A 27838-nucleotide genomic window follows, 5' to 3' on the forward strand; every position below is an offset into this window, starting at 1 on the left:
AAACAAAGCGCCAGATAATAGACAATGTGTAGGAAAGTTCAGTTTGGGTGGTTGAGTTGCCGTCATTGCAATCGTATGCGAATGCTTACGAGCGATATGGGTGTGCAGACAATGTAGCCGTTTCCCTTGCAACTGCGGATGCCACCGAAGATATTAGCGGAAATGGGGAGAACGGTAGCGCAAATCCATTCGCGAAAATAAGTGCATGTAATAAATATTGCCTTCGGAAGAGTTCCTTTTAAACTCTTCAAAAACGCTTTATAGCTATAATAACGAGGCCCACGCTTTTTGACCATAGTAATTAAATCACACAAACACGAGGCAGTGCTTCCGTGAACATCCAATTTAAAGATTACCCACTTCCATGCAGTGCCGAGTTAGTATACTGTTACTGTAAAGATAAGTGAAATCCGCTGGGGTTGCTTGGCGGATTTGGTGTTGCAATACTAAGCACCAGGTCGCGGGACCAAATCTTATTTCGATGGGGCGATATGCGAAAACACCCGTGTACGTAGACTTAGGTTCTCGTTAAGGAGCCTCACTTGTCCAAATTATTGCGATAGCAATTATATGGACACTTCAACCGGATTTCTGCCGTCGGTGTCGCCGTCGTCGTCGCCGTCGCCGTGAGGTTCCGTATAGATAAAATCTTACGGAACCCAGCAGAATGCCCCAGCGGAAGCGTGCGGGGACGCGCGCTATCACGGAGAGCGAACGCACTCAATCTCCCACGCGGAAGCAAGGAAGCGGAAAGCCAGCGCCGGAGAGAGCAGGGGGGGGGGGGGGGGGGCACTTCTCTGCCAACAACCGCGCTCGTCGCTCGTCCGCACAGTCTCTTATCTCTCCCACGCGCATGCAAGGCAGCGGGAAGCCAGCGCCGAGGGAGTGGGGGGGGGGGGGGGGGGCGCACTTCTACGCTGCCAACAACCGCGCTCGTCGTTCGACCGCACCGTCTCTTATCTCCACACGGCTCTGACCTTTATGCACTGTGCATTCGCCGCTCAGTTTCTGTTGAAGCGATAGACCGCACGTACCTTCGCCCGTTGCAGCGTATGGGCTTGCTGCCAGCGTTTTGACAGTCGTTGTCTGCAGTCATTCAGTGTGATCTATTCATGTTTGTTTGTGCGCGCTCACACCACGCTTGTTCATTCAGTTAGTAATAGTCGGGCCACATTTTCCAACGCACGCTACACATGTAATGCTGCCCGGATCGGCAGTGCAGCGCTACAGGTGTGTCCCTTCGCACGCGCTGCCCACGGGAAGCGCTTCTCATCAACACCACCGTTTCACACGCGCCTTCTCGTGGTCATCGAGTCTCTCTTCATGTCGGTCTACTTACGCCGCAGCACACCTGCTTACTTAATCAGCTCATGTTTACTAGAATTTATATTGCTACCAAAGCCGCTCACCTTACATCGTATGACATTGCTGTGTTGCTATCGCATTCATTGCTTCGCCCTTAGATCAAAACTGTGATATTTTAGTATGGAGCCCCCACTACAGCGTGCCTCATAATCAGATTGTGGGTTTGTCATGTAAAACGCCGTTATTTATTTTAATTTAGGTTAGGTCAGCGATGATTTCCTACGGCTTTGTCGAACCTAGTCGCCATGTAAACGGGACTTGATCCAATGGAACCTTCATCTTACTAGTAACCTAACGTGTGAAAATGTCACAATAAAAAATTACCTTATGAATGGCCGCAAAACTGTATACAATGGTAACAATGTTTACGATACCTTAGGCTGTAAAAAATGAATAAATATGAACTTGATGGAGATCTTTGATTACGAAATTACAGAAGGCCTATATATCGTTTTCTGGAAATTATTTCTAAAATATTGTCCCTTAACATTAAATCATTTTGTGACTTCCGTAAAACACGTTGCCGGGCCGGTTTATGTAACGTTTTCCAGTGTCCCGAGAAAACTATACGTTAGAAAAGCTTTATAAGTGATGCAGATAAGCGGGCTGTAATTGGTTCCGTGAAGGCACCATTCAGAATCTTAGGGCACTAACAGCCTATGCCGTAAGATGTGTATGCTATCACCCAGAGAGTTTAGGATTAAGTGGCGAAAACTTTCCAAGCAGTTTAGAAACAATCGACTCATATTCGTGCATCGTTCTGAGTTATCTGATTTCTTTACATACCACCGAAATAATTGCTACAATTGGGCTGTGGTTGCGCAAGTTCGCACAAGTCTGTTCTCGTGTTTTTTTCTTCATTCGTATGTAAGTTTATTCCGCCCGTTTATTCAAGAAATAGTTACATTTCGTTTTCCAGATTGCAGAGAAATTATTTTCAAAGATGGCGTTTCCCCGTTGGACCCTTCTAGGCTATCAAACTGCACGCCTCAACCTAAAAGTATGAGAAAGCAATGGCTGTCACACATTGAATGATGAATGCATGGTTCTCATTGACAATCACTATGCATTACAACTGCATTAAGAAAACATGCCTTTAAATGGTGATTTGATTTGTAGCTGATTGCCTGAGTAATGTAGCCGAGCGCACTTGTGGTTTATAACCCGATCAAAGTCGGGAACGATGACAAATATTGCTCCTCTATAACGTGTACCCGAAGGATTATTTATAAACATTCTGACAGCCGGCCGCCTCAATAACTGACCACTGCTGTTAGTATTGCGATCTATATATATCGTAGTGCCTCTACACCCTGAGCCACCAGGGTAGTTGCTAAGAAATAAAACCGACACAGCCGGTGTTTATTTTCCACCAATAAGCTCATGTTTTACAGTTTTTATTCACGAAAGTAACAAGCACATTTATATTCAACTTTTATCAAAAATTATTCTTTTAGTCCCTCGAAACACGGTTTCAAATTTATTTTCCTTAGTTTCACTGAATTTGTTTGAAATCCCGAAGGAATATTCCAAATAAATACAATGCGTCAGTGATGTCGTTTTCTGCAGGAGACCGAAAAGATGAATCCACTTATGTGCAGTATTCTTCCCGTCTTGATGATCATCTTTTCTACAACATGTAAGTATATTTTGCTGGCAATATTACATCAAAACATATGAGGTCTGTGTTGAAGGGCACTAAACCAAAGCATTAAATACATATGTCGGTTTCCTGGTTGTGAGAATTAAATTTTTATTCTAGAATGGTGGTTTAATTAAATCTCTCGAGGCAGTGAAAACCAAGATCATCATTTTCAGACAATATTAAACATCAATCTTTCGCAAATGCGTGTCCATCACGGCGTTCTTTTCTCTCTTTCCTCGAGTTTTCGGGTGCTGACTGTTACCTAGTGCTGCTGTCGTTCTGGCTGTACAACTTTGCCCCCAGGCTATGCGCCATTAGGTTCGTGCCTGAATAGACAAGTTCTGTGAGTGTGTGTAAGTCGGCTTCTGTCACTGCGTGTGTGAACATTCTTAGCCAATGGCTAGAATGGCAACGTGTGACTGGGTAGGCGCCCGTATAGGCAAGCCAAACGAAAGGCAAGAAGAGATAAAATCTGCAGCAAAAAATTGGAGAAGTTGGCAACAGAGACTTGAAGAAGTGCACAGCAGTAACGCTGAGTGGGGAAAAAGTATTTAAAACTTTTTTTTGAACTGTCTCGTAGACACTTGTCTAATTCCTTTAGTTTGTTCAGTGTTTTCTGTATGTTTTGTGTAAGTTTTCTATCGACATCATGCGCTATGCATATCATTTGATTTTTCATCACACACATCTGCAGTAGCATGACAAGCTTGCTGCCAGGCAAAACTCTCCGTGATCATTAGGTTGCCTATCTCTCTGCCTGTTACCGAACCGGGACCAGACATTGCATTGAACGAAGAGCATTGAACTGCGTAGAAGGGAAGGGGAAATGAATACTCACCAAAGTATATACCATTGAGCATAACTATACGGGTTACTATGGCAGCCAAGCTACCAGCTTTTGCTAGTCCTAAATGTCGGAGTGGTGTGATAATTTGCAGCGAACCTACTCGGGAACATCATGGGTAGAATCACAGATAACAGGCTCTCACTTTCTACAGTGCGTAGCAGGCCTAAGCACCTGGGATCATCTGTCAGTTTAACCCGCAAACCTATGACGTGTTTCTGGCTTATAACGGTAGGTGAATACCCTCGTTCACTTTATAAAGTTATGTTGCTGCTGGTCTTACCCATTGTTTGTCGCTTACCTTTATTTTTCACTACTTGCTCCTGGACGACTTGTTTTGTCGGTGGTTTGTAGGCCTGCTGTGAAAATGATAGATTTTGAACATGCTGCGTGTTCCTGTGGTCTGGTATTTCCTATTGACTCTTTTCTTGCTGTTATCAGTTAGCCAATCATAATGTATGAGTGGCACTCTCTAGACGTAGGCTATAGAGTGCCACTCTAGAGAGTAGCCTACGTAGGTCAAGCAACGTAGGCTACTGTCTATCGTGTGCCACTTGTAGCAAGCCATACATAGGTGAGACTGAACAACAAATTCATGCAAGACTTATAGACCATCGCGCAGATACAAAACACAAGATATTTAAACCAGTAGACAACCACTTCAACGAACACGGTCAAGTGTGCGATGAAGTAAGGCTCCGCATACTACAAACCAATTTTCGTTCAACGCGCAAGAGTAAACATACGGCATCATACCTCGTACACAAGTTTGGAGGCCTACAATCGAGAGGAATCAATTTGGCACTTGACTACTTCTAATCCCTAGGAGCTATAATGCCAAGTTGAAATTTTTATACGATTAACGAAGCACAAAACACACAATATGTCTGTCGCTATCCTCGAATCTTATGCACACACATTCCTCTGTTTCCAGCTATTTCCCGCACCTCCCCTACGACTTAGTTTAATATTTTATTTTATGCTTCTAGGCCTATATCAACCATTTCAGCCCTTTTCCCATGTAGACTTGCCCCCTGCCACTTCTTCTGCCATTTCCCTCTGATTGTGTGCTTGATTTAAATTTTTTTAAGTTTCCCTAAACTGCAACGGACGCTTTCTATAGTTCTGAACGTCAGCATATCTTTTTCGGCTCCTCCGCCACACAGGTCAGCGACACTTCTGAATACCACTTTGACACCTATGCCGAGCTACAGCGATTACCGGCCCTCTAAGGACCCAGCCTCTTCCTTCGCACAAACCGCCGTCCATTTTACGCGACGACGTGAAGATCGCCGAAAATCCGGTGTCGGCGCAGGCGTCGCGTGACCGAAAATTCCCGTATATATTTAGGTTTGCAAGGGAAAAAATTGAAAAATAAACCTCCCGGGCAAGGACGAATTTTTCTTCAACTGCTGAGTTTTTTTTCTGAGAAACCTCTCTGGGTTTCCTTTGTAGCTTGATGCTACATTAGGCGGGATGTCAAATTTTCCCTTTCATAATACTTGCTTTATCTTGCGGGGTTGCGTAGAATACGCCACGCCTTGCTATATGACATGAAGCATATACGGGTTATATTGCCACAACATTCTATCAATAATGTAGCTCATACAATCTCTTACATTCTTAAGAAAGTTATTCCTCGGAATTTTGAGAATGACAGCCCACAAACAAAAGTCATGAAACAAACCACCGAGAGCGCCTGCCTGTTATGTTAAATCTACTCAGACTGAAATAATAAAAGTGTGAAACAATAACCGAAACCTGAAAATGATGTATAGTTTTGACTACACTACTTGCATTATCGACCTACGCAGGAGGTCGCGTTTGTACCAGAAAACGCGCCTTCGTGCGCAGCGTTCGCCGCCAGCGCTTCCCGGTAAACATTAGGAGTACATAAGATGCAGTTGCCCGGAAGTGGGAGAAGCAGTCAGGGATCTTTGAATGCTATCACGTTCCACACTTAAAGGTGAAGCTTAAGCGTCCTCCAATTTTAATGTTGTTCGCGCACTGACTTGCTGAGCGGTTCTTCTAAAACAATGAAATTGAATAGAATTTTGGGGTTTACGTGTCAAAATCACGATTTGATTATGAGTCTCGTGATAGGGGGCCTCCGAAAGAATTGTGACCACCAGGGGATCTTCTGCGTTCCTCAATGCACTGGACACGGGCGCTTTCTTGTGAGGGCGTACCCAAAAGTAACCGGAATTATTTTTTAAAAGCAATGTAATAATAAATTTTATTACAAAACAACTTTATCACCTTAAAAGTACTCTGCATTCCACTTAACACATTTGTCCAATCTGCGATTCCAGTCTTTCAAACATTTTTAAAACTCGTCTGTTTTGATGACTGTTAGACCTTCTCTCGTTTTTTTCTTCACATCTTTTACATCGTGAAATTGCAGTCCGTTGATGTTCTTCTTCATTCGAGGAAACAAAACAAAGCTGCACGGAGTGAGGTCAGGTGACTAAGAAGCGTAGGGCAAGGGATTCATAGTATTTGAGCCTCTTATTTAGAAGTACGGAAGCGATTGCGTAAAAGTGTGCGACGAGAAATGCCTAATTGGTGAAAGTCGGGGGACTGGTTTTCCGCCACGACAATGCACCAGCTCATGCAGCTATGTCAGTGCACCAGTTTTTGGCAAAAAAAGCGTGACTCGCTTGCCCCACTCCCCTTGCACACCTGATCTCGCTGCGTGCAACTTTTTGTCCTCGAATGAAGAAAAACATGAAAGGACAGCGATTTAATGAAGTAGGAGAGGTGAAGGAAAAAAACAAGAGAATGTCTAACTGCCATCAAAAAAGAAGAGTTTTAAAAATGTTTCGAAGAATGGTATCGCAGATTCGACAAATGTATTAAGTGCAATGCAGAGTATTTTTAGGTAATAAAGTTGTTTTGTAGTCAGGGTCAGGGTCGCCCGTGACCCTGATGGGTGCACTACTTGCAGTAGTTTGATTGCACCATCTCTCTCTCTGATCTAGACCTTATGACCGGGATGTTGATGCTCGGTTCAGAATTCTCATAAAATCCGACCAAGAAAGGTTGGGCGAAATAATCGAGAACAAATGTGAGAAGGCACTGAACAAACGATTGCTATTAGAGATCCATATAGAGGTATATCGCTTCGGTTCAGTGCGACCAAGTATGCAACACACACTGTCTCCAGGATCACCCCACTTTAATACAATTTCTCACCACGGTAGCCCAAGACCCTGACGGCATAATGACTACTGTATGACGAAGGTTCAGTTAGGCCAATAGCATGACGCAGAAAGAACGACGTCTATGGAACCGCGAATACGGTGTGACGGCAAGGTAGTGTTGAAATTTCAATAAAATTTAAAATGATCACTGTGTTATAACAACGACCACGCGACAATTACGCTGTACAAGGGGAAAAGAAGATGCGAATGGCGTCACGGTTTTCTTGGAAAGGGATATATGTTTGGGGCAAAGTGGACTATCGTTTGTGACGACAGTCAAGCATTCGAAAATAAAAAAAAAATAAAACTGGAAAGATAGGCTCGAGACTACAATATATGTATTAAGTGAAATGCACCACGTGATACGTCAAGGAATATGTAGCCGTGCGTGTTATACTTGGCGTGAAACAACTCATTTGATAGTTTATTGAGTTCCGTGATAGAGTAAAATACTGGTTAGAAGCAACTATAAAAGTCCAGAAGCGGTCCTACATAGGGTGTCTTGGAATGCAGTTGTCATTTCGCTTCTTTGGATGGGACGCCTTATCTACAGCCAGACCATGAGTTCGGGCTTTTTGAAACCTCGAGTTAGTGGAGGAGAAAAAGTGAAAGACCCAGGAGGAGATGTACCCCAACCAAAAAAAACAAATTTTTAAAACAGACATTGATCAGTCATTTAACACTTATAAATAACAGGTACTCGGATAGTAACTACCATGAGAGGAGGTCGTACACATGTACTTAGTTTATCTCAAATATTTTACCACCATCGCCTCATTCTGTTCAATAAAAAATAAGAGGCTCAAGTGTTAATTATGGCACTTGCCCTGGGAGAAATATTAAAGTCTGTTTAGCATAACGGTGAACGCGGCTCGGTAGAAGGTGCGTAAAGGAAACATTCCCAAATAATGCCCCATAGCGGATTAGCGCCAAAAAAAAAAAACTTGAAATCTGAGGCAGTATAAGCTACTAGATGGAAGTCGAGAATGCACAAGATCTAAGCGAGCGATGAAAGGAAGAGGGTGTTGAAATAAATAGGAGAGACAAAATCTTGTACACAAAAGTATCACCAACATCAATATGGACGCAATACTGATCTCTACTTGACAGATTTACAGATCAGTGGGACGCAACGTCCACAACAAAGCTTCGTTATAGTTTGCTTTATATGGGAGCACTACACAGGAATACATAAGTGAACAAAAGTGCTAAAATGACCATTCTGTAGTGAAAGCGTTTCCAAAAGAAATTGGAGGGCCCTGCGTATACGCTTAATATGAATCAATATGCAACCAAAGAGCAATGGAGTCAATGGAGGCGGCTGTTTAAATCGAGGCAAAATATTTTTGACAGATTCTATTCTAAAAGGTTGCTGTGTTTCCTGTTCGTCAGAATATACCGGTTCATGTTTTTGTTACTACAGAAACCTCTGTTTTCTTTGTGAACAACTTATGATGATAATTGTACTTTTGTTACTGTAAGTAAATAAATAATACATGAGGTAGATTTAGTATGCGTTGCAGCAACTCAATATTGCTCGGCCACTGCAGCCTAGGATTCCTGAGACCGCACATTCATATAAAAAATATGCGTATAAGATTATTCATAGGCATATATTGATATACCCATGTTATGATATAACGCTTCGTTCTATCGCTTCATTAAAAGTTTATTACAACTTTCGTTCCTGTTTCCTCCTTTTAAATTTTATTTTGTAGCGGCAAGCCCCTGTTCAAGGGGACTGGTGTGCGGCTTCAGGGAAGAACCAACTTGTCCAAACCCCCAAAGGCCATGCAACTGTAAATGTGGTAAGAATTTTCTTGAAAAAAAAGAAAAGAACAACTTTACAGTATGACACCGTATTATGTATGCTTTATTTGAAAATAGATTATTTTCTCTTTGTTTTTTAAATAGCCCGGTGTATCCTACGAATTCCTAAGATTTCTTAATATTCAAGGGTGTATTAGTTTACGTAAGAAGAAAATGTAGAGAGTGAATTAGGATAGAGTGGCGTTAGCGGCAAGTCATCGTGTACTTTAGAAAGTACCATCAAATGGCAAACGTCTTGTTTGCGGTCATCTATGCGTCAGCTTCCTTTTCTTTTGTCTCGCCTCGAAACAGCCTTTGCTACACGCATGATATAAACACGTTTTTCTTTTTTTACTGCTGAGCGTTTTTCTCTTATCTCGACGATGGCAAGTAGTAGATTCCGATCAGGCATTGTTTCGGGCGGCTTCAGCATCAAAAAATGCAGGCGTCCAACCGTGGCATCAAATTGGAGCACATTTATCGTTACGGGCCAGGTTATTCCCATTTCAATAACATTTTAGGCCATGAGACCAGAACAAATGTCGCCATAGATGCCGCGATCCTGGTGGGAGGAATTAACGCACATGTTATTTACGTATCTTCATTGATCTAGGCATCTCGCCTAGAGCATGTTTTATCTAAAGTGGAATGAAACATCGGCCCCGACACTTTAATCTCTACGAGACGATGAAACACAAACATCGTCTGTTTCAACACGGACTACTACGTCCGCACATCTAATGCCTATGGCCAGTCCCGAACAGGCGCTCATGCCAGTTTTCATTCGGTCACGGACTTGGGAATGAAAATTCCCAGTAATTGTTAATCTGACAAGTCTACCGCGAGCACCACGTCGCATGTAAACTGCTTGTAAAAACGAGAACTGGCTAGTTATTTCATTTTTCCCTGTAGATGCTAGCTCTTTGAGACAAGGCGGTGATCTGCAACCGCTTCCGTATTGGCCAAGTCCGAGCAAAATGGCTTGTAATTTCCTTTTCTTTCGCCGGAGTGTGGAAAATTGGCCATCATGGCCACCGACGCGATATAATGTCATCGCCGTCGTCTTCATTTGTTGCTGTAACTGAGGCTCGCACTAGCTTCATACGTACAATCGCTCGATGTAAAGAAAAACGTGCGTCAAACTTGTGCACGTTGCAGAGCTGCAAACGATACTAGACAGATAGGTACCTGCAAAGTACTTCGCCCAGAGCTAGAAAATGGCGCGAAATTCGAGGATACAGAATAGGCACAGAAAACAACCACTCTTCTGCGTCGTCATCTTTCGCTGCTGTTCTCTAGTTCAAGATGTTCAACCCAACAGCCGACACTCTTTATTATACTTCGCATACCACTCCCTGGGATTTTAGCATATGTTTTCTTGTCATATGCGTGTACAACAGTGCTGCCTGTCATCTATCTGTCTCACACGGACGTTATGCATGTATTGTCTACACCGCAACAGAAAAGCAGCCATTTACATACTACAATATCGCAGGTCCTCCAGGTCAAGGTTCTTCATCGGGCTATCCGACTTATGGTATGTATGTTTGTTTCGTCTCTCAATGTCTCGCATATTACACTATAGTAATGCTACTTTGAAACCTAAGGCAATGTCTTAATCACTGTAAGTATATATATATATATATATATATATATATATATATATATATATATATATATATATCGAGAAGAAAGGGAAGCTCGAAGAAAGAGAACCAAGGGGCCCGATTTTCATTAATCGTACCATAAAAAGCCAGCAAACATAGACACCACGGACAGCATAGCGGGAATCACATGTACATAATAATTGTAATAAAGAAGTGATAGAATAATGAAAGTAGATGAAAAAACAACTTCCGGCAGGTAGGGAACGATCCCACGTCTGCGCATTACGAGTGCGATGCTCTTACCCATTGAGCTACCGCGGAACCGTTTTCACATCCACTTTGTGGAGTATTTATGTCTTACTACTAGAACTACTAGGAGTGTTAGCCAGCGCCACCACTCCCAAACCTTTATTTCAATTATTAAGTACTTGTGATGCCCCCTACATTGTTCTTGATGTCTCTGTTTGTTGGCTTCCATTGATATGAGTAACAAAAATCGCGCCCCTCGGTTTTCCTTTTTTCTCGGTCATTACATAACGATGGTCTCTAATCCGGCAACACTGATGACTTCAGGTAGCATGTCTGGGTTTAATGAGCCGTTTCGTTCATCCAAAAAGGTCACTTACTCGTGACGCCTGCGGCAGAAAGGATGTTCCATATCCGCCGCCAAGGTTTGTGAGTGGTAGCGTTGGCTAACATATGCATGGTTAGTTCTACTGGTAAAACATAAATACCCCCGCAAATGGATGGGAAAACGGCGCCGCAGTAGCTCAAGTGATAAGAGCATCACACGCGTAATGCGAAGACGTGGGATCGTTCCAGACAGTTGTTTCTTCATCCATTGTCATTTCCATTAATTTTGCATTTCTTTAGGTCACTTAGCAAGTCCAAGTAATTTCCCCCATTTTGCCATTGATGTCGCTCTTTGTTGGCTTCTTATGTTATATATATATATATATATATATATATATATATATATATATATATAATGAAGGGAAATGATAGTGGGGGAATGGACATCTAGGCGCCGGTGGGAGCCGACCCCAGAACCTCCACATCATTACCCAAAATCGAGCCCCACGATTTCCGTTCTGTTTCCGGATATATATATATATATATATATATATATATATATATACAGCTAGCAGACACAAAAACAATAATTGAAATATGGGGTTGCGCGTGCCAAAACCACGATACGGTTCGGAGACACACCGTAGTGGAGGACTCTGCAATATTTCTGACCACCCGGGTTGTTTAACTTGCACCAATGCACATTACAGGCGACTTTTTTGCATTTTGTCCCAATCTAAATGGGGCTACCGCGGCCGGGATTTGGTCCCGCGCCCTCGCGCTTAGCACCACAACGCCAAAGCCCCTACAAAACCGCAGCGGGTAAGCAATTAGACATTGACACCAAGGAAATCATAGAAGACTTTACTTGTTTTATTAATTGAAATGTAGAAAATAAAAATAAATGAAAATGGTCAATACACTGGCTGCAGGTGGAACACGAACCCACTTCTTCGGAATACAAATGCGATGCTCTTACCATTTGAGCTACCGCGGCGCCTTTTCAAATATTTATGTGTGTGTTCTCCAGTTGCTATATATATATATATATATATATATATATATATATATATATATATATATATATATATATATATATATATAAGAACAAGAAGAAAGTGTGCAAGTAATTTCCCCTATGTTGTTCTTGGTCTCAATGTTTGTTGGCTTCCTATGATATGATTATATATATAAAATTTTTTCCCGGCAGCAGCTTCCCTCAGGCCACAAACACTTGATGTGGGAGTAATGAAGAACATAATACTACAATATGCTGTCTAGGGTAACCTACCAGAGGACACCACTGCACCACTAAATAAATCACTTTCTTATATTTTCATATCTGAAAATTTTGACGTGTCGTATCTTCACACCTATACGACTTCGACGGTGCAATGAGGTAAAAAAAACACATTTAGGCCTTTGAATGCTGCCCTGATATTTGCAATCACTCATAACGTGTTCGGAAATGTGCTTTTTTTTTCACTGAAAGGGCAACCGAAAGATCTGACGCAAGAGATCCTTTTTGAGCAAGCTTACTTTATTATATACAGTTTAGCCTGGTGAAGCGACGCAGTAGAAGACAGTACAGGAATCGAAGTGCCAATGACTGCGCTTAAAATGCATAATTGAGTGATGGTTGTGATTATTTACTAGCCTGCTTTTTCTATTATTAGGAATATGCTGCTATAGTCGGACAAATTGGTACACTTGATAGGTTGTGCTACGATAATTACGCGTGAATGTATCTAAGCGATATGTAATTAAAACACCTGCGTCAAGCAGCTGTCTGATCTAAGGAAGCAATCTCAAGGAAGAAATATTGTTAATAATATTGTTTATTGGGGCCAGCAAATTCTACATTCTTTAGGCAGTTGTATCATTTATTTCATTTTCAGAATTAAGGGTGACGCTTCTGAATACAAGTATCGCCGTATCCATGTACACGACACGCCTCAGATATTAATACGCTGTGAGTGTGCGGACGCTGAACACTTCTGTTATTCAACGTAATACTGCGGTTTCCAATTACATTACATCACTTGTTTCTCACCGTGTAGATGTTCAATCTTACCCTTCCAGTGGCATAAGTAGAAAGAACGCTTGTGTTTTAAATACATTTTCTAACCATGCGTTGACCTACCAGAGTGCACACAATTTTAAATTGTGGCATTTCTTCGCGGCTTCAAGGCCACTGTGTGTTCATGTACTGTGTGTCTATTATACTGAAAGAAAATTTTAAAAAATGCTGCGCTGAGAATTAAATCACTTGTACGAATGAAGGCCCGTTAATGTTTCAGGGCCCCTAAATTTTGTGAACTACCTTTAATAATGAGTACTTTCAAAATTACAGTCCCTCCTGCACCTCGACCTTCACCATGCAATGGAATAACTGTTGGTAAGTAACATAATTCTAAGCGTAATAGAACTACAGGCAGATTTCGACACTTTCCATCAAGATTGAGGAACTTTACTCACGAATGGCTGTAAAACAAGGAATAGAGGCCGTAAATTCAAACATCATGTCACGTCACCCCCTTCTTTCGGAAATATTCAATACAATTATAAACATTTCATTATTTTAAAGAATAGTAAGTAACTCGGTGACAGCATCCTTAGGTTTCTTGTCATAACATTATTTTATATAACGAGTCATTCAACGCTATAGAACATAAATGGTCAAAAGTATTAGGCAATAAGTATTTGATTTTGAAACATGTTCAATTTTCGTCAATTTATTGTTGAGTTTTGGTAATGTGTTTTGTTCAGGTGAAGCATCAGGTTGCTTGCCCAATACTTATTTTTCTATTAGCTAAAATTGTTGTGATTGTGACTACCAATTGTTGCAATGACCTAGCCTATGAAAATTCTGCTAGAAAAAAAACCACATGGAAGTTCCTGCCTTTAAAAATAAAATTAACATAGCACTTGCACTGAAATATTGGACAGTTCATGCAACTGTGTTTCACTCGGACAGTGCTACTTCTGCCGGTCACTTTATATAATATTCATTCGTTTTTTTCTATTACCTTAGGAGTTGCATCTGAAACCTTTATTGAAGACGAGCTTGGTAAGTGTTTAATAAGCTTTTTAGGTAGTTTTTTTTCAATCTCAGCAGAACAAGATATACCGCTGTGCAGACAAAGCGTCCGAAACGGATGACGATATTTATGGGTAGATGTCTAACTCTGGCTCTATAAGGCTTTAAGTATCGTTGCAACCAATTTCTGCATGGTCTTTACGTAATCCTAGAAGACATTGGCAAGTAGGTTTGCGATTTGTTATGCTAAGGTGAAGCAGCAAGCTACCGCGTTTAAATTTCCCAATCTCAAGAGCAGGTTTGGGCGAACGCTGTAGTAGACTCGTTCGGGTTTGTTATGACAGTCCCCGATGCTTTTACCTGCGCCTGGACGCAAAGACAATAAAAGAGCAGTTATGCATTTTACACCATTTAAATGTCATACCATGTCGAAGATTCGCGCTCAAGACCTTTTCGTGAGCAGCGTAGCTCTTTTGTCACTTAGAAAACTTATCGAGTATATAGACAGGGGCTAGTGTTGACTATTTCGCACGAATAAAGTGCACTGCGAAGTTATTAATTGTGGTGTTTTTTCAATTTTTTAGATAGAAGATTGCACGTGTGGAGAGAGTGGGCAATATTTTTTTTCATAAAGAGGAATTTTAACAAAACCCGCTAAGTGTTTTTGCAGACGCAGACGCAATACGTAGGCTAAACAGTAGTTAGCAACATTTATTGTTTACCAACGGTAATTTTTGTTTAGTTTTTTAAGACATAGGGCAACGTTTCTAAAAAAAGACGCATAAAAACAATCTGGGAGAATCTGAAACAGCAAAACAGTTCAATAAAACCTGTCCATTCGTGTGCGATGATGACAAAAGATAAATGGCAGTGTAGACATATTTTAAAGAGCTTGCAATAAAAACTACGCGTGTAGCACTTGCTGAACCTAACATATTATGATCAAATGTTTAGTTGTGAAAAATGATCTAATGTATCAACACCACATTCATGCTGTTTAGAGCGTAACGGTGGGATAAAGTGGCTAATATGTTAAAATTGATCAAAAGCAACGGTGATATATACTTTATGCTGTTAGATCATTCACAGATCCGCAAGAAAACAATAAAAATGGGCATTGAGAATAGGGAAGAAGGATTCCCATTGACTTACCTAGGTTTCAACACTTGCCCTTCTCCAAAACGACAAAACTACATTTTTGATTGCGCATATCGCACGTACAGCCTTCACGTGCCAGCAAGTCAAAATGCTGCTTTACGACAAGTGACGCTTTGAATATCTTGTGATGATGGTCTCTTGGCCACCACGGCGGACTTGCATCTCAAGCGGAAATTGTATTGAGAAAAAAACATGTTGAATAAAAACACACGACCGGATTGACCTTTTTTAAGCGCGCCACAGTGGGACAGTGTAATTAGAGGTGCGCAGCGAGTTTTGGCGACCAACACCTCTCGGAACATTTATCTTAATCATTAGCTAGAATATGCGTGCGCCAACTATGTTTATATATAAACTGTGGCTATGCAACCCACCTAGCAGCGTTGAGGGCAATTCGCAAAAGATATTATTCCGCGTTTTGCATGCATGTGACCTTGACATATCGGATAGAGGTGTTAGGTGCTGGGGTACCAAGTTTGCAACCAACCATCAAAGATATATACATGTATGCATATATATATATATATATATATATATATATACGGGGCGCTTAAGAAGTTACATCTTTACAAAAACTTGTCGTAGTAGCAGATAGCCTCATTGTAGTCCTTGAACTCGATTACTTGACATAGTGGAGGACATTACTGGCACGAGAACTCGAAATACACATTCACCTACAATCGAAAAATTCACTTATTAATTTAAATTACTTACTTTACGCACACATTGCAATATATGAATTCTAGCTAGTGAGTTTGCAAGACGAGTACACTTGGAAGAACTTGTAAGTGTTGCACGGTGTTTCGAATTTGCGCCGGGAAAGCTTGTAGCAAGAATCCACATTGTTCCCGTCAATTTCTTAACAAACCGCCGTCTAATGCATTGAAGAACAAAAGCAGCTGGAGCGTCTGTCTTGCTGCACGTATTAAGAACGAACACGTGGAGTGTGGAGCCATCCGAAACACGCGTTCCAAGTGGATTCGCAAGGCGATTCCACTGGAAACTAACTGCAATTCGTACATTGTAGTGTATACTGTAACGCAGATATTAAAAAAAATTTTTCAGCTAAATTTCGCTATTTAGGCAAATACATATTTCAATTTATGAGGTCAATTAGGACAATTTCTTTCTAAAATCCAGCTTATTGACTACAAATATGTCCTCTACAACAGCCAATTTTTAACAGCTTCTATGGCAAAAAAACACTAGGATGTAGGCGCGTTTCAAGGCAACATAAATACAGATAGAGGCACATACATCAAAGTGCAAGGTCAGCGAAAGAGCACAGAAAAGCCATCGGTATAGAAATACTATCGGAAAGTCGAAGTTCTGGGCTCCATATTTCAAAAAAGGAAAGCTCGTTGTTATATTCATCGCTACCGATCGAACGTTCCGCATGATGATTAAAAATAATTGAAGTAGCACAACTCAAAATTGATTTAAAGTTGTCTCTAATGCACCACTCAGCCGGCTCAAGAAACGACCGTGCTATGGCACTGCAGGGAGCTAACGCGGAATCGCAGGTATACAGTACAAGGCGTTTGAGCGAATTCGAAAACATTTGGAAAGTGATAATGTTTTACGGCATCTCGAAATCTACAAGGGAACTTTTATATTTATATATAAAGAAAAATGGGATTCATTACCAGGTTATTACGACCACGTCAAATGTCTTCAGAGGCATGGCATGGTTGTTACAACGTCGTCTAGTTTATATATCTTACGATTGTGCATACCCAGTTCAGACAGACGGAGGGCATGAAATTGTCATAAAGATCGATTTGGGTTACTTGTGAACCTTGACTACAGTGTATTTACGGAGGCGTGACAAATTTTTCACCATGAAAGTAACTCGCAAGCGCACTGAACTATAGTGTTGTGGGAAAATTGGCGCACTTGCTATGTCTATGCGGCGTTTGAACGTTCATTGAGATAGGCAATTTTAGCACGTCCCTTTCTTATGCTCGTACGCTTTGAGAACAAAGGTACGCCAGCCACAAACATGTTTTCGCACACACAAAAATGATACTCAATTAGGTGATCACGTCGAAGAGAAGTATTCTTTTTCACTGACACTATTTATTTGTTCATACGGGCATACAGAAACGTTGCAAAAGCCCAATTAAATTGAATATGTGTCGCATTAGGGAGGTTCTGTGTAATACATTCCGGAGCACTTCCTCAGTATATCTAAGGTGGAGTAGGGCTCCCGCAAGAAACCTGCCAGGAAGAAATTATACAGAAGCACATGAGAACATAGATAAGTGCTTGGTCACATTTTGTTTTTACGTTTGCGCTGGAGAACTGGCGACGCCAATAAAACAGCAACACAGGTAATAAGTGCGCGGACAAACCATTGCAAATGAAGGGATGAGATCTACATACACCATTTCTTCTAACTTATAGTGACGATAGATGATATCGAAATTTTCTCGTCGAAGCTCTTAGGACAAATCAACGCATGTCTAGCACTGTCTAAATCACTTCACTTTTTCTAAATGTAGGCATGACTCGTTGTCCAACGCACAGTTGTGGCTGCGACCAGAAAGTTACTTGTTTACATAGAGGAGGCTCGTGCATATGCAAGTGCGGTAAGTGTTGCGGTAATTTTCAACTTATTCTTCCCTTCTCCAACAACACGGTTGCTTCACCTCCGCATAGTCACCTAACCTTTGACATCGCAGTATATTTTGGCGCATGAGTTCTTAACACTGCTATCCGGTAGCAATATATAGGAGCGAGTCAAAATTTTTATTTCATAGCCGAAAACTTTGAACGGAAGTGTCTGTGTCTCAAGCTTCACGGCGTTGCTCTTGCAACATCACTAAGATATTTCACTAAGGGTGAAATACCTCAGTGACCAAGAAGTGGCAGTCAAAAGAACTTATGTATTGCCTTTTCAACCTTCCTAGAATATATAATGCATCCGTTGCAGTTTTCGCACACTCCGAGTTTTATAATGTAAGCCGTGAAACAAGTAATTCTTAGAACACAAATAAAATTTATTTTACATGCTTGGTAGAATGATACTTTCTAACTCTTTGTAATGGGGGTTTTTGCCAATGTACTGGGCTACGTGGCCAGCTTTTGCACTGCTATTGTAGCGTTAGTTTTCTTGCAAAGGAGAAGAAATACATGAAACTTTTATGACCACCCTTCTAGTAAAAGAAAACAAAAAACTGGCGAGAGGCTCAATTTCTTGTTCGTCAGCGTCATTCATTTTCTTTCCTTTTTCACCCTCCCCTCCTCGTGTAGCATGAAAGGCATGCAGCCCCGCAAACCTATACAGGAATAGTGTTAAAAATTACGCATATGCAACGCACCTGTTGGAATCTCTGTAAAGCAAATATTTCAGTAAGCTGTTACCCAAATGCTATAAATTTGGCTTTTTCATACCTCAGTCTTTGTCGGAAAACGAACTGGTGCGCACTTGCTCCCGCTTAGCCGTGCAACGAAATGTTACAAATCTCATATAAGCTTGTTTTTCTTCATTTCTTGTTATTCATGGTAAACGCACCAGCAGCTTTCTGGCTGTCCCCCGTCGTGGGTATGTGCCATAGTGTGGAAACTACAATCAGCATAAACAAGCGGCCATATCCTAAAAAGAGCTAGTGCGCGTTTGCAAGAGAGAAGTGTCAGTGCGGTTGTGGCCTAAAGTTCAGAGTGTTCGGCTGCTGCGCTCGCGGACTCAGTTGGGAATCCTGCCGCCAGGAGCGCTTTATTTATTTATTACTATTTCTGTTAAGCGAATGAGAATCTACTGGGTGAGAACCCGAGCACGACCGACCGTGTAGAGTAGAAACCGAAAACGTCGCTTTAATAGCTTCTTTCTCGCTCTCTCAAGACTGTCAAACGAACGGCCTTGGCTGTGAAATGAGCTTCTTTGAGGCTTGGAAAAACATTTTATAAAGCATTCATACAGCAGGAGAAAGATGGATCAGAAATTTTTACATGATTTCCTACAATATCCTGGTTGACCATTTCGTTCTGATTTTTTTATTTATGAAGCTAAATACCTAATAATAACTTATTATGTAGTTAGGAAAAATAAAAAAATATGGTTGATCTCTCTTTCATAGGAATTGTTAGAACGCGAACGTGAAACATTTCTTCACAGAAGCTGTTGCATGTTTGCTTCAAGAACTCACGGTCCGCTACAGCGAAAGACGCACGATTTGTGGGATGGCGACCGTGTTGCATGTTTGGTTTGCGCGCAGAGTCCTGTTGGCGAGCGGCGTCTCAATGCGCCAGGCATATCAAGCGCTGACTTGTCCGAGAGAAATTGATAAGGGCGTTTTAGGGCGCGTGTCTGTACATGCGTCACGCAAGTACAGACGCGCGCCCTAAAACGCCCTTATCAATTTCTCGCGGGCAAGTCAGCGCGTTCAGACGCCGTTGGCCAACCGGAAGCTGTTGGCGACCCGTTCTGGAGGTGCAGAAAGCGTATGAATGCCCCCCGGAATGGTTGTCGAGGTTAGAACCCTTGACAAAAAAGAGAATATTGATGTGACTGCAATCATGCTGGTTGTTAAATCTTACATATGCTTTTCACGTGCTAGTTCTTTTAACTCGGGTGTTGATAAATGAGTGAATTTTGCAAATGAGACAATGAAGAAAAAAAAGCGCCGAAGGCGTAATGTTATCAACGTCGGGATTCTGTGCTAGAGGTCCTGCGTTGGAATCCTGCCACCGGACACTTTTAATAATGTTTGTTTTATTATTTATTACACGGCACTTCGTTTAAATGACGAGTTTACAAAGTCACGAAGCCAAACGTTTACGCTTGGTTCTTTATTCTATGGCTACACACCCTCCGGGGTGGCTCAGTCAGCTCAGGCGTTGCGCTGCTGAGCACGAGATCGCGGGATCGAATCCCGGCCGCGGCGGTCGCATTTCGATGGAGGCGAAATGCAAAAACGCCCGCGTGCTTGCGTTTTAGTGCACGTTAAAGAACCCCAGGTGGTCAAAATTATTCCGGAGCCCTCCACTACGGCGTGCCTCAAAATCAAAACTGGGTTTGGCACGTACAACCCCAGAAAGAAGATTCTATGGCTACACCACGTTAGAGCCCCCGCTGCGCCATGACTATACCCAAGCGCTCCCGTCGGCGCTCGTTAGTGTCACGATGCACTACTTTGCCTCACCGCTGAAGAGATGGTGGCGCTGGAGCTGACGTCACAGTCACATTCGTTACATCCGTTGCTGGCAATCAGTCGTGCAACCCGGCATAAAGCACTTTGGGGATAAAAAAAAAGTTTGACTTGCTCTAAGAGACGGCAAACAACGTTACCTTCATTCTGTCCAGGTACGTGGCACTCACATAGTTTTACATTTCCCACAGATTACGTAGGACAACCTGCATATAGAGTCAAACGCCTTTACAATGAAGTGTTCGGGATACAGGTGACTTCGTTGTAAACGTCGCGCAGCCTACCACTGACACAAGAGACTCACACAAAAGCTGGCTAAACACTTCCAACGAAAGGAAACCTCAAATTAACACGATTTCATGTCTCACAGAATGTGCGACTGCAACGAACCCTATTGCACCGAGGTCCAGGTCATGCTCCGCTTCCAAACGCAGGCGCTGTGCCTCTACAGCGCCTTTTGCCTTCAAAATTATTGATTCGTTTACAGGAGGTGTATCACAACCACATACGGTAACATTCACGTTTTTCCGCACTAGCTGGCTCTGAAACATCATCTGTCATTACTTACAATCGCATTACCGAACAGTAATCAACTGCGACCTATTCTTCAGCCGTCGCACCCGTTGATGAGCTGAAACAAGCTGCGTACGAGTTGAGCCATTCCTGGTGCAATGCAGCAGGACTATTTCTGACATTAGCACACTCGTCTGTTTGCATCACTAGCGTTGCCGTAACGCTAGGACAGAACACACGCGCTTTGGGGACGTCTTCGAAGGACAGCGTTGGCACTGGTACGTGGCATTCGTTGTAAAACAAAAATCAGCCGTCGGGGATGCCTAGACTTCTTCGTTGTAGAGGAGAATTCGTTGAAGTGGTCTTTCTCGTATAGGTGTTCACAATGCATATGAAAGAGGAATTACGCAGGAACCTAATGAGTCCTTCCTTATACAGGTCAATGAACTGTAAAGACATTCGTTGCAGAGGCGTTCCACTGTACTCATGAACCTCTTCCGTATATACGGAATCAGTAGGCTATATGAATTTATTGTGCCATTTCACGCCGCCGAGGTGAATGCATATGCATGTGAACTATCAGAGGAAGAGAAGTTGGGTACGGAAATGCCTTGTAAGTTTGCAGATGAACTAAGCCTGCGTCGGCCTCACTATGCGAAGCGCTGGGAATGGGCGAAGAAGCTTAACGTACCATCATAAAGGCATGCCGAGATCGCTTACTTCGACAACACTAGTCAACACTGCATGATCAACAATATACCGTAACACGACAATATTAGTTTTACCCAAAGTTTTAACAAATATGGGGAAAAAACTGAGAACGCGCCAGTCCTCAGTACTGAGTATGTGCCTCCATATTTTTATGCAATCAGCGCGATGAAGAAATGAAGATTTCTAGATTGCTGAGGAAACGTTATTGATGAAAATTAAGATGCAATGCAGACCTAACACGAAACTTCATAATAGTATTTACTCCAAAGCACCGTATTGCAAAGCGCACACAAATAGACATACCTTCTTCCATCACTGCCCTAATATCAAATTACCTAAGCAATCGATAGTGCTTAGTTTGCACTAATGGGCAGGAATCTATTGCCTATGACGTCACTAGCGGAGTTCCTGAAGGATCTGTTCTTGGCCCTGTTCTCTTCCTACTGTTCATAAATAATATTTGGCCAGCAATTCGACACTCTTGATATCTTCTATATGCTGACGACTCCAAACTATTCAAGACTTTCAGCATTCACGATTGCACTGACCTCCAAAAAGACATTTTTTTTTACAGCAAAGCTATTTTTGCGGACCTTGTGCCGTCGTTGTCGGTTTCGCTAAAAACGACGTGACCTAGCGGGAGAAGAAGGGAAAAGAAGAGCTCAATCAACGCCTCCTACATAGAACAAGGCCTGCGCACTTCGATCCATGACGTGATGCTACCTTGCGCGACTTCCATAGAATCGAATGGGGTTGCTCCCGAGTAATCCGCTGTTTACTAGTAGGCGTTAGCTCAACCCTGTCAGAATGCTCTTAGAGAGTGCAGATGAAGCGGAGAACGTTTAGGGGGGTTGTCGTAAGTCGCGCCGTCCAATACTTGCATTGGAGGGGGAGAGCATGAAGCGTGCCAACCAATGGCGGTGTACGAAAAAAGTCGATGAAAGAGCAAAGGGATGTGGAGGAGTTTGCGTAAGCGCTGGTTGTATATACGGAGCTTTGGTCAAGGCATAGCCTCCTATATTTTTTGAAAAAATATAGGAGGCTATGGTCAAGGACTCTTCTTTGCGAACCTAGTATAAAAAGCGTGAGGAACGCGCTAGGAACGCCGTCGCTCGTGGACGCGTCCCATCCCCCGCAAGCAGCGCCGTTCGGGCGAGCCAAGCGGCCGCGAATGCAGCTACGGGCCGGACACTCACTCGCATTGCAGCCGGCCTGACATGTTTACCACGGGAAGCACGCAAAATCAAAAATTAGGTAAAAGAATGGTGAAACAAACATTTGCAAAGTAGACTGCTTGGAACATTTACTTGCATGGTGTAACACTTGGTGTAACTAACACAGCTTCGCTGTTCGACCATCTTCACGGAGTAGAAGGGGCGGTGACTTTTACACTGTCAACTGGTGCAGAAACAAATAGCTACACTTAAATGCTTCCACAACTATGGTACTAATTTATATACGGAAAACAAACCATGTGGACTTTCCATCCACCCTTCGGGAAGCTCACCTGCCCCGGGTTGGTGAACTGAAAGACTTTGGTGCGTGCTTCGTGTGTGAAACACCCGTTAAATATGCGAAACTGTGTGCCTTTCGTGCCCTAGCAATTGTTTGTCGTAGATGGCATAACCTGCACTACCCTGTTGCCTTTTTCAAATTGTATTTTAACATGTGCCTTCTACTGCTTCAGTATTCCTCTGTATAGTTTGGGGCGGAACGTGCCAATTTACTTCTGATCTCATTGAATGCGTAGAGAATAAATTGATACCAATTTGCTAGCGCCGCTTTTGCCTGTCTGGTGGCGATATTCCAGTCCATTCAAACGTACGTCAACTCACGTATCTAAGACCATCATTATCATATTTATGTGAAACGCAGGACCAAGGCCTCTCCCCGCGATCTCCAATTGCGCTTGCCGATTCCAACTTTCGCCGGCAAATTTTCTAATTTCGTTACCCCACCTAATTTGCTGCCGTGCTCGACTGCGCTTCCCTTCTATTGGCACCACCTCTGTAATTCTAGTGGTCCACCAGTTATCTGCAATACGTTTTACATGGCTTGGCAACCTCCATTTTTTTTTCTCCTAATGTCAACTAGAATATCGGCTGCCCCCGTCTGCTCATTTATTCACACCGCTGTCTTCCTGTTTTTTTTTTCTTCTTTTTTTACCGTTACGAGAAACATTCAACGGTGCATCGCTCTTTGCGCGGTCCATAACTTAACCTCTAAGATCAATATGTAGTAAACGAGACCTTTTGTTCATCTATAAGGTGGTTCATGGCATTATTTATTACCCTTTATTACCCAAAGCTTCTTGATGATGTGCCCTTGTCCCTGTCGCAAAAGTATACCAGGCGACATTCTGCATTTTTTGCCCTGCTATGTGGGATTAAAGACTGTCCTATGGCTGGACTACGCCAACAACGTAATCGACAGACTACCTGTATTGACATCTTTCAGAATTATTTACTTGTGTAAGCAGGTAATATCACAATTTAATCCTTCATCTTTATTACTAAATAAAAAAACTGTTATCCTAATTACGTGAATAACTTTTCATGTAATTTCTTTATGGCATATAGTTCACTCTACAGACTCTAACTAGTGAGTATGGAGAGAAAATTCACTTGGATCGAATTTTCATGAACACACCAGTTTTGAGATGTTCATTTTCAAAGTGTCCGACGAATTGCCTTGGCGTTACAGTTACTTTTGCGATTCATTGCATAAACAGCATTTTCCATAAAAAATAAGTGCAACAACACTGCACTTTTGCCGCAAGTTGTATATTTATGTAGATTATCATGTTGTATGATTACCTGCCTTTCACGCCCTCCTACTCGTTCACTGTTTCCGTATTTCTTTCTCTAACTCGCATTGCTTTGTCTACCACATTTATCTTCTCTGTACGTTTTTCTTCGCGTATTACTTTTTTAAGTGCACCAGTACAATTGTCCGCATATAGTTATATAAATATATCATCCCATTTATTTTCTATATATATATATATATATATATATATATATATATTTAATTCAATTCAATTTTATTGACAACACACATACAACGTGGTGTAAGGTTCCCCTGGCAAAAGAGCTGTAAGCATACAGCTTGATGGAGGCCAGGGGGCAGCAGTTTCAATGCATTGGTAATGGCATTAAATGACAATAGATGAAGAAACATCTACAAAACCCTATACCTATACAATAAGCAACATTCACAACAATAAATACCTACACCTACACTATAAGCGATACATTAATATAAGTACTATGCATATCAAGATGTGCAAATACATGCACTAGATACTAGACGCACTAATAACACATGCAAGTAATATATAAGTCGAGATAAATACAGTGAGTCAATAAAATTCATCAAATACAAACATAATGCGCAATCGCCCTCGTGAAAACCCAACATATTTATTTAAACCTTTTCAAGTTTATTCAGTAGCACTGGTACATTGTGAGTTATAGATTGCAAAAGATAATTGGTTCTAGGGAATGGTACCAACTACCTTTTGCGTTCCCTTGTCACACGAATACTGGAACGTTCTAGAGGAAATAGATACGCTCTTTAGAAATTCATCAGTTTTTGTTTCTGCAAAATGAAGCTGATGCAAAAGACAGTAGTTCTATGAGTGCTCGATATTAACTATCTTGTGTCTCTGAAATAATTATTTTGTTGGGCGAAAATAGTAGAAAAGGCTTGCGCAGCGAATGGCCTTCTTTTCTAAAAGCAAGAGCCTATTATTATTACTTTTTGTTGTTGTGCCCCCTATAAATAACAGTAGTTTAAATGCGATCGAAAGAGTGAATGATAAAGTTGGAAGAGGATTCGAGAGGGGAACATGTGTCGACACCTAAACAACACCCCAATAGCTGAGGAAAACTTTTTATAATCACGTTGATGTGCGAATTCCACGGCAAATGGTTCGCAAATGTTATGCCTAACACCATGTGTTCTGGCCCTACTTCAATAGGATGGGGCCCTATGGTGAAATTTATGGTAGTAACGGCTTTGTTCTTGGCAGTGAAAATGATGCCTTTAAATTTTTTAGCTTTGATGTGAAGGTAGTTACTAAGCGACCCCTCGTAATTTTGAGAGGACAGAATTGGGGCGCAGTTCTAAGTCGATGTGAATCGTTTCTTTTTTCATGTGTTGTTTTTTCGATGCTCTTGTACCTATATTACTTTTCGCGTTTCACATTTCGGCTATTGACCTATCGCAATTTAAGAAGTGTAGTACGCAGTCTTTGCGCTGTGGGAATAACTTCTTTTCATCATCACAATGTCCTTTATTAATTACTTGTGAAGAAGGGTACAGTACCAAACTTGTTTTATACGATGCGTTATCGACACAATGTAACAAGAAACATTGCCATTCATGCAACATTTTTCAGTGTTCTAGTCGGCGTACGCACTGCAGTTAGATATTTTTCTCATATGTCATGTGATCTTCCACGCAGCGACAAAATACGAACACTGCTCGCGTCCATGGAAATCTACTTGCGAAGTCGTCTATTGCCGTGGCGAACATACAAGAAGGTGCTTGTGTACCTGTGGTAAGTGCGCTAATGACATGGTAATTTGAAGACAAGCTTTGCTGCTAATGTTAAAGAAAATATATATCTTGTGTTGGCATGTCATCCGTAAAGCGTGTAGTGTATATTTTTGGGCTACCAGTAATGATGCCGCAGTCAAATCTCACGTTAGTGCGTAATGCGCCGTGACAAGCATGGGGAATAATTGTAGCATTCGTTATGCGTACCGGAACTGCATTATGATTGTCCGAGTAGTGTCGACTACTTGTTTTCTTTTATACCCATATGCTCCTTCTAGAAATACATAATGTTTTGGTATAAACTCACCTTCTCTTCCACATTGAAGAGCGATAATGCGCCGCAGTTGTGTTCGGGTCTCAGGAGGATATTATATATATATATATATATATATATATATATATTTATTCCCCACTATACTACAGGTGACAATAAATTAAATCAACTACTCCAATATTATACTTGGACGAAAAGTGTCAATTTAAAAATTCTAGAGCAACATGCCAAACTCCGGATACAGCTTTCTGTTGCTCATTACGTGCTACATAAACGTAAAAACTCGAAGGTTTTCCATGGCTGCTTCTGCAACAATTAACTAGATCACTGAAGAACCTCTTCACTTCCAAGCTCATATCCATACCTAGACAAAAACAAGAACTTCAGCGAAGTCGGGGAAATATAAAGAATGCACTTGTCATTGTTAAAACGCTCAAGATTACGCGTAGGAGTGTTTGCCGTAATATATTCTTCTCAATAAAAGCAGTAGTACCCCTCCCCCGCTTATGGGGGAACGTCTACAACAAGTAAGGCCTCTGGAAGAGTTGAATGCTTTGTCTAATTCATGTCTGTTCTCGCATTCAGTTCGTACCGCCATAGGCACGTCATGATGCTTTTAGCAATGTCTCCACAATTTGACAGCGTAAATACGCTAAGAAAGACAGTGTACGCTATACTACAGTACGTACACGCTGTCCGTACACGTGGTTTAGTCCGAATGCAGTTGAAGTTAACTAAGACCAGAAAGCTCGGAAACCCCTGGTCTAGGGGATAACTTGCAGTGAAAATCACGTGTGAATGTACTCACGAGTTGTTCAGACATTTAAAATAATGTATTACTCTTCAGGCGCGAATTTTCAACTCGGATGGAATTCAGCATTTGTGAGTTTCTTTGTCGTGAACACACTGCGCGGCGGACCACCATACTTGAAAACTGAACTAATCAATAATGTAAGCACTCAAATATTCAGGAACGGCAAGATCTTTGCTCATTTTAGAGGAGATGGCGTTTCTATCAATGCTGATCTGTGTGCAAAGTGTTGACAAGACAAATGGTGTTCTATTATATGCACTACAAGGTAATACTTCCCATCGTTGTATATACGTTAGAGATATAAGAAATTCTACATCTCTCATAAAAGTCTTACCTATGCGCCATTATTTCTTCCTTAACAGTTAGAGGGCCGCCTGTCCATTCTCCGAGCCGTCCCTGCTGTAACCAAGTACCCAGACCATCCTCAAACTCACCTTGCTGCCCCAATGGAGGCATATTCAACACCCGTCCAGTTCAACCACGGCCCTGTTGTCAGCCAATCGGAGGGGGCCGCTGATTTATCTAAGAAAGTGCAACAAGCGATTTCAATAAATATAACCCCCAGGAAA

General features: G+C 41.8%; 1 protein-coding gene across 1 annotated transcript; it reads left to right on the forward strand.

Moving 5' to 3' along the window:
* Positions 1 to 2934: 2934 nt before the first annotated feature.
* Positions 2935 to 27838, forward strand: LOC119458010 (uncharacterized). Its single transcript, XM_037719798.2, has 8 exons — positions 2935 to 3004; positions 8776 to 8865; positions 10362 to 10403; positions 13400 to 13444; positions 14081 to 14116; positions 17749 to 17835; positions 26087 to 26182; positions 27632 to 27838. Exons 1-8 carry the CDS (start codon positions 2947 to 2949, stop codon positions 27784 to 27786), a joined length of 609 nt encoding a protein of 202 aa, XP_037575726.1. The 5' UTR covers positions 2935 to 2946; the 3' UTR covers positions 27787 to 27838.

The sequence above is a fragment of the Dermacentor silvarum genome, chromosome 7 (genome assembly GCF_013339745.2).
Source record: "Dermacentor silvarum isolate Dsil-2018 chromosome 7, BIME_Dsil_1.4, whole genome shotgun sequence".
Taxonomy (NCBI): Eukaryota; Metazoa; Arthropoda; class Arachnida; order Ixodida; family Ixodidae; genus Dermacentor; species Dermacentor silvarum.

Bases quoted from the DNA above. Each gene is read 5' to 3' on its own strand.
- LOC119458010 (XM_037719798.2), top strand. From the start codon at position 2,947: ATGAATCCACTTATGTGCAGTATTCTTCCCGTCTTGATGATCATCTTT. The intron at 3,005-8,775 runs GTAAGTATATTT...TTTATTTTGTAG, and splicing joins GATCATCTTTTCTACAACAT to CGGCAAGCCCCTGTTCAAGG. The intron at 8,866-10,361 runs GTAAGAATTTTC...ACAATATCGCAG, and splicing joins GCCATGCAACTGTAAATGTG to GTCCTCCAGGTCAAGGTTCT.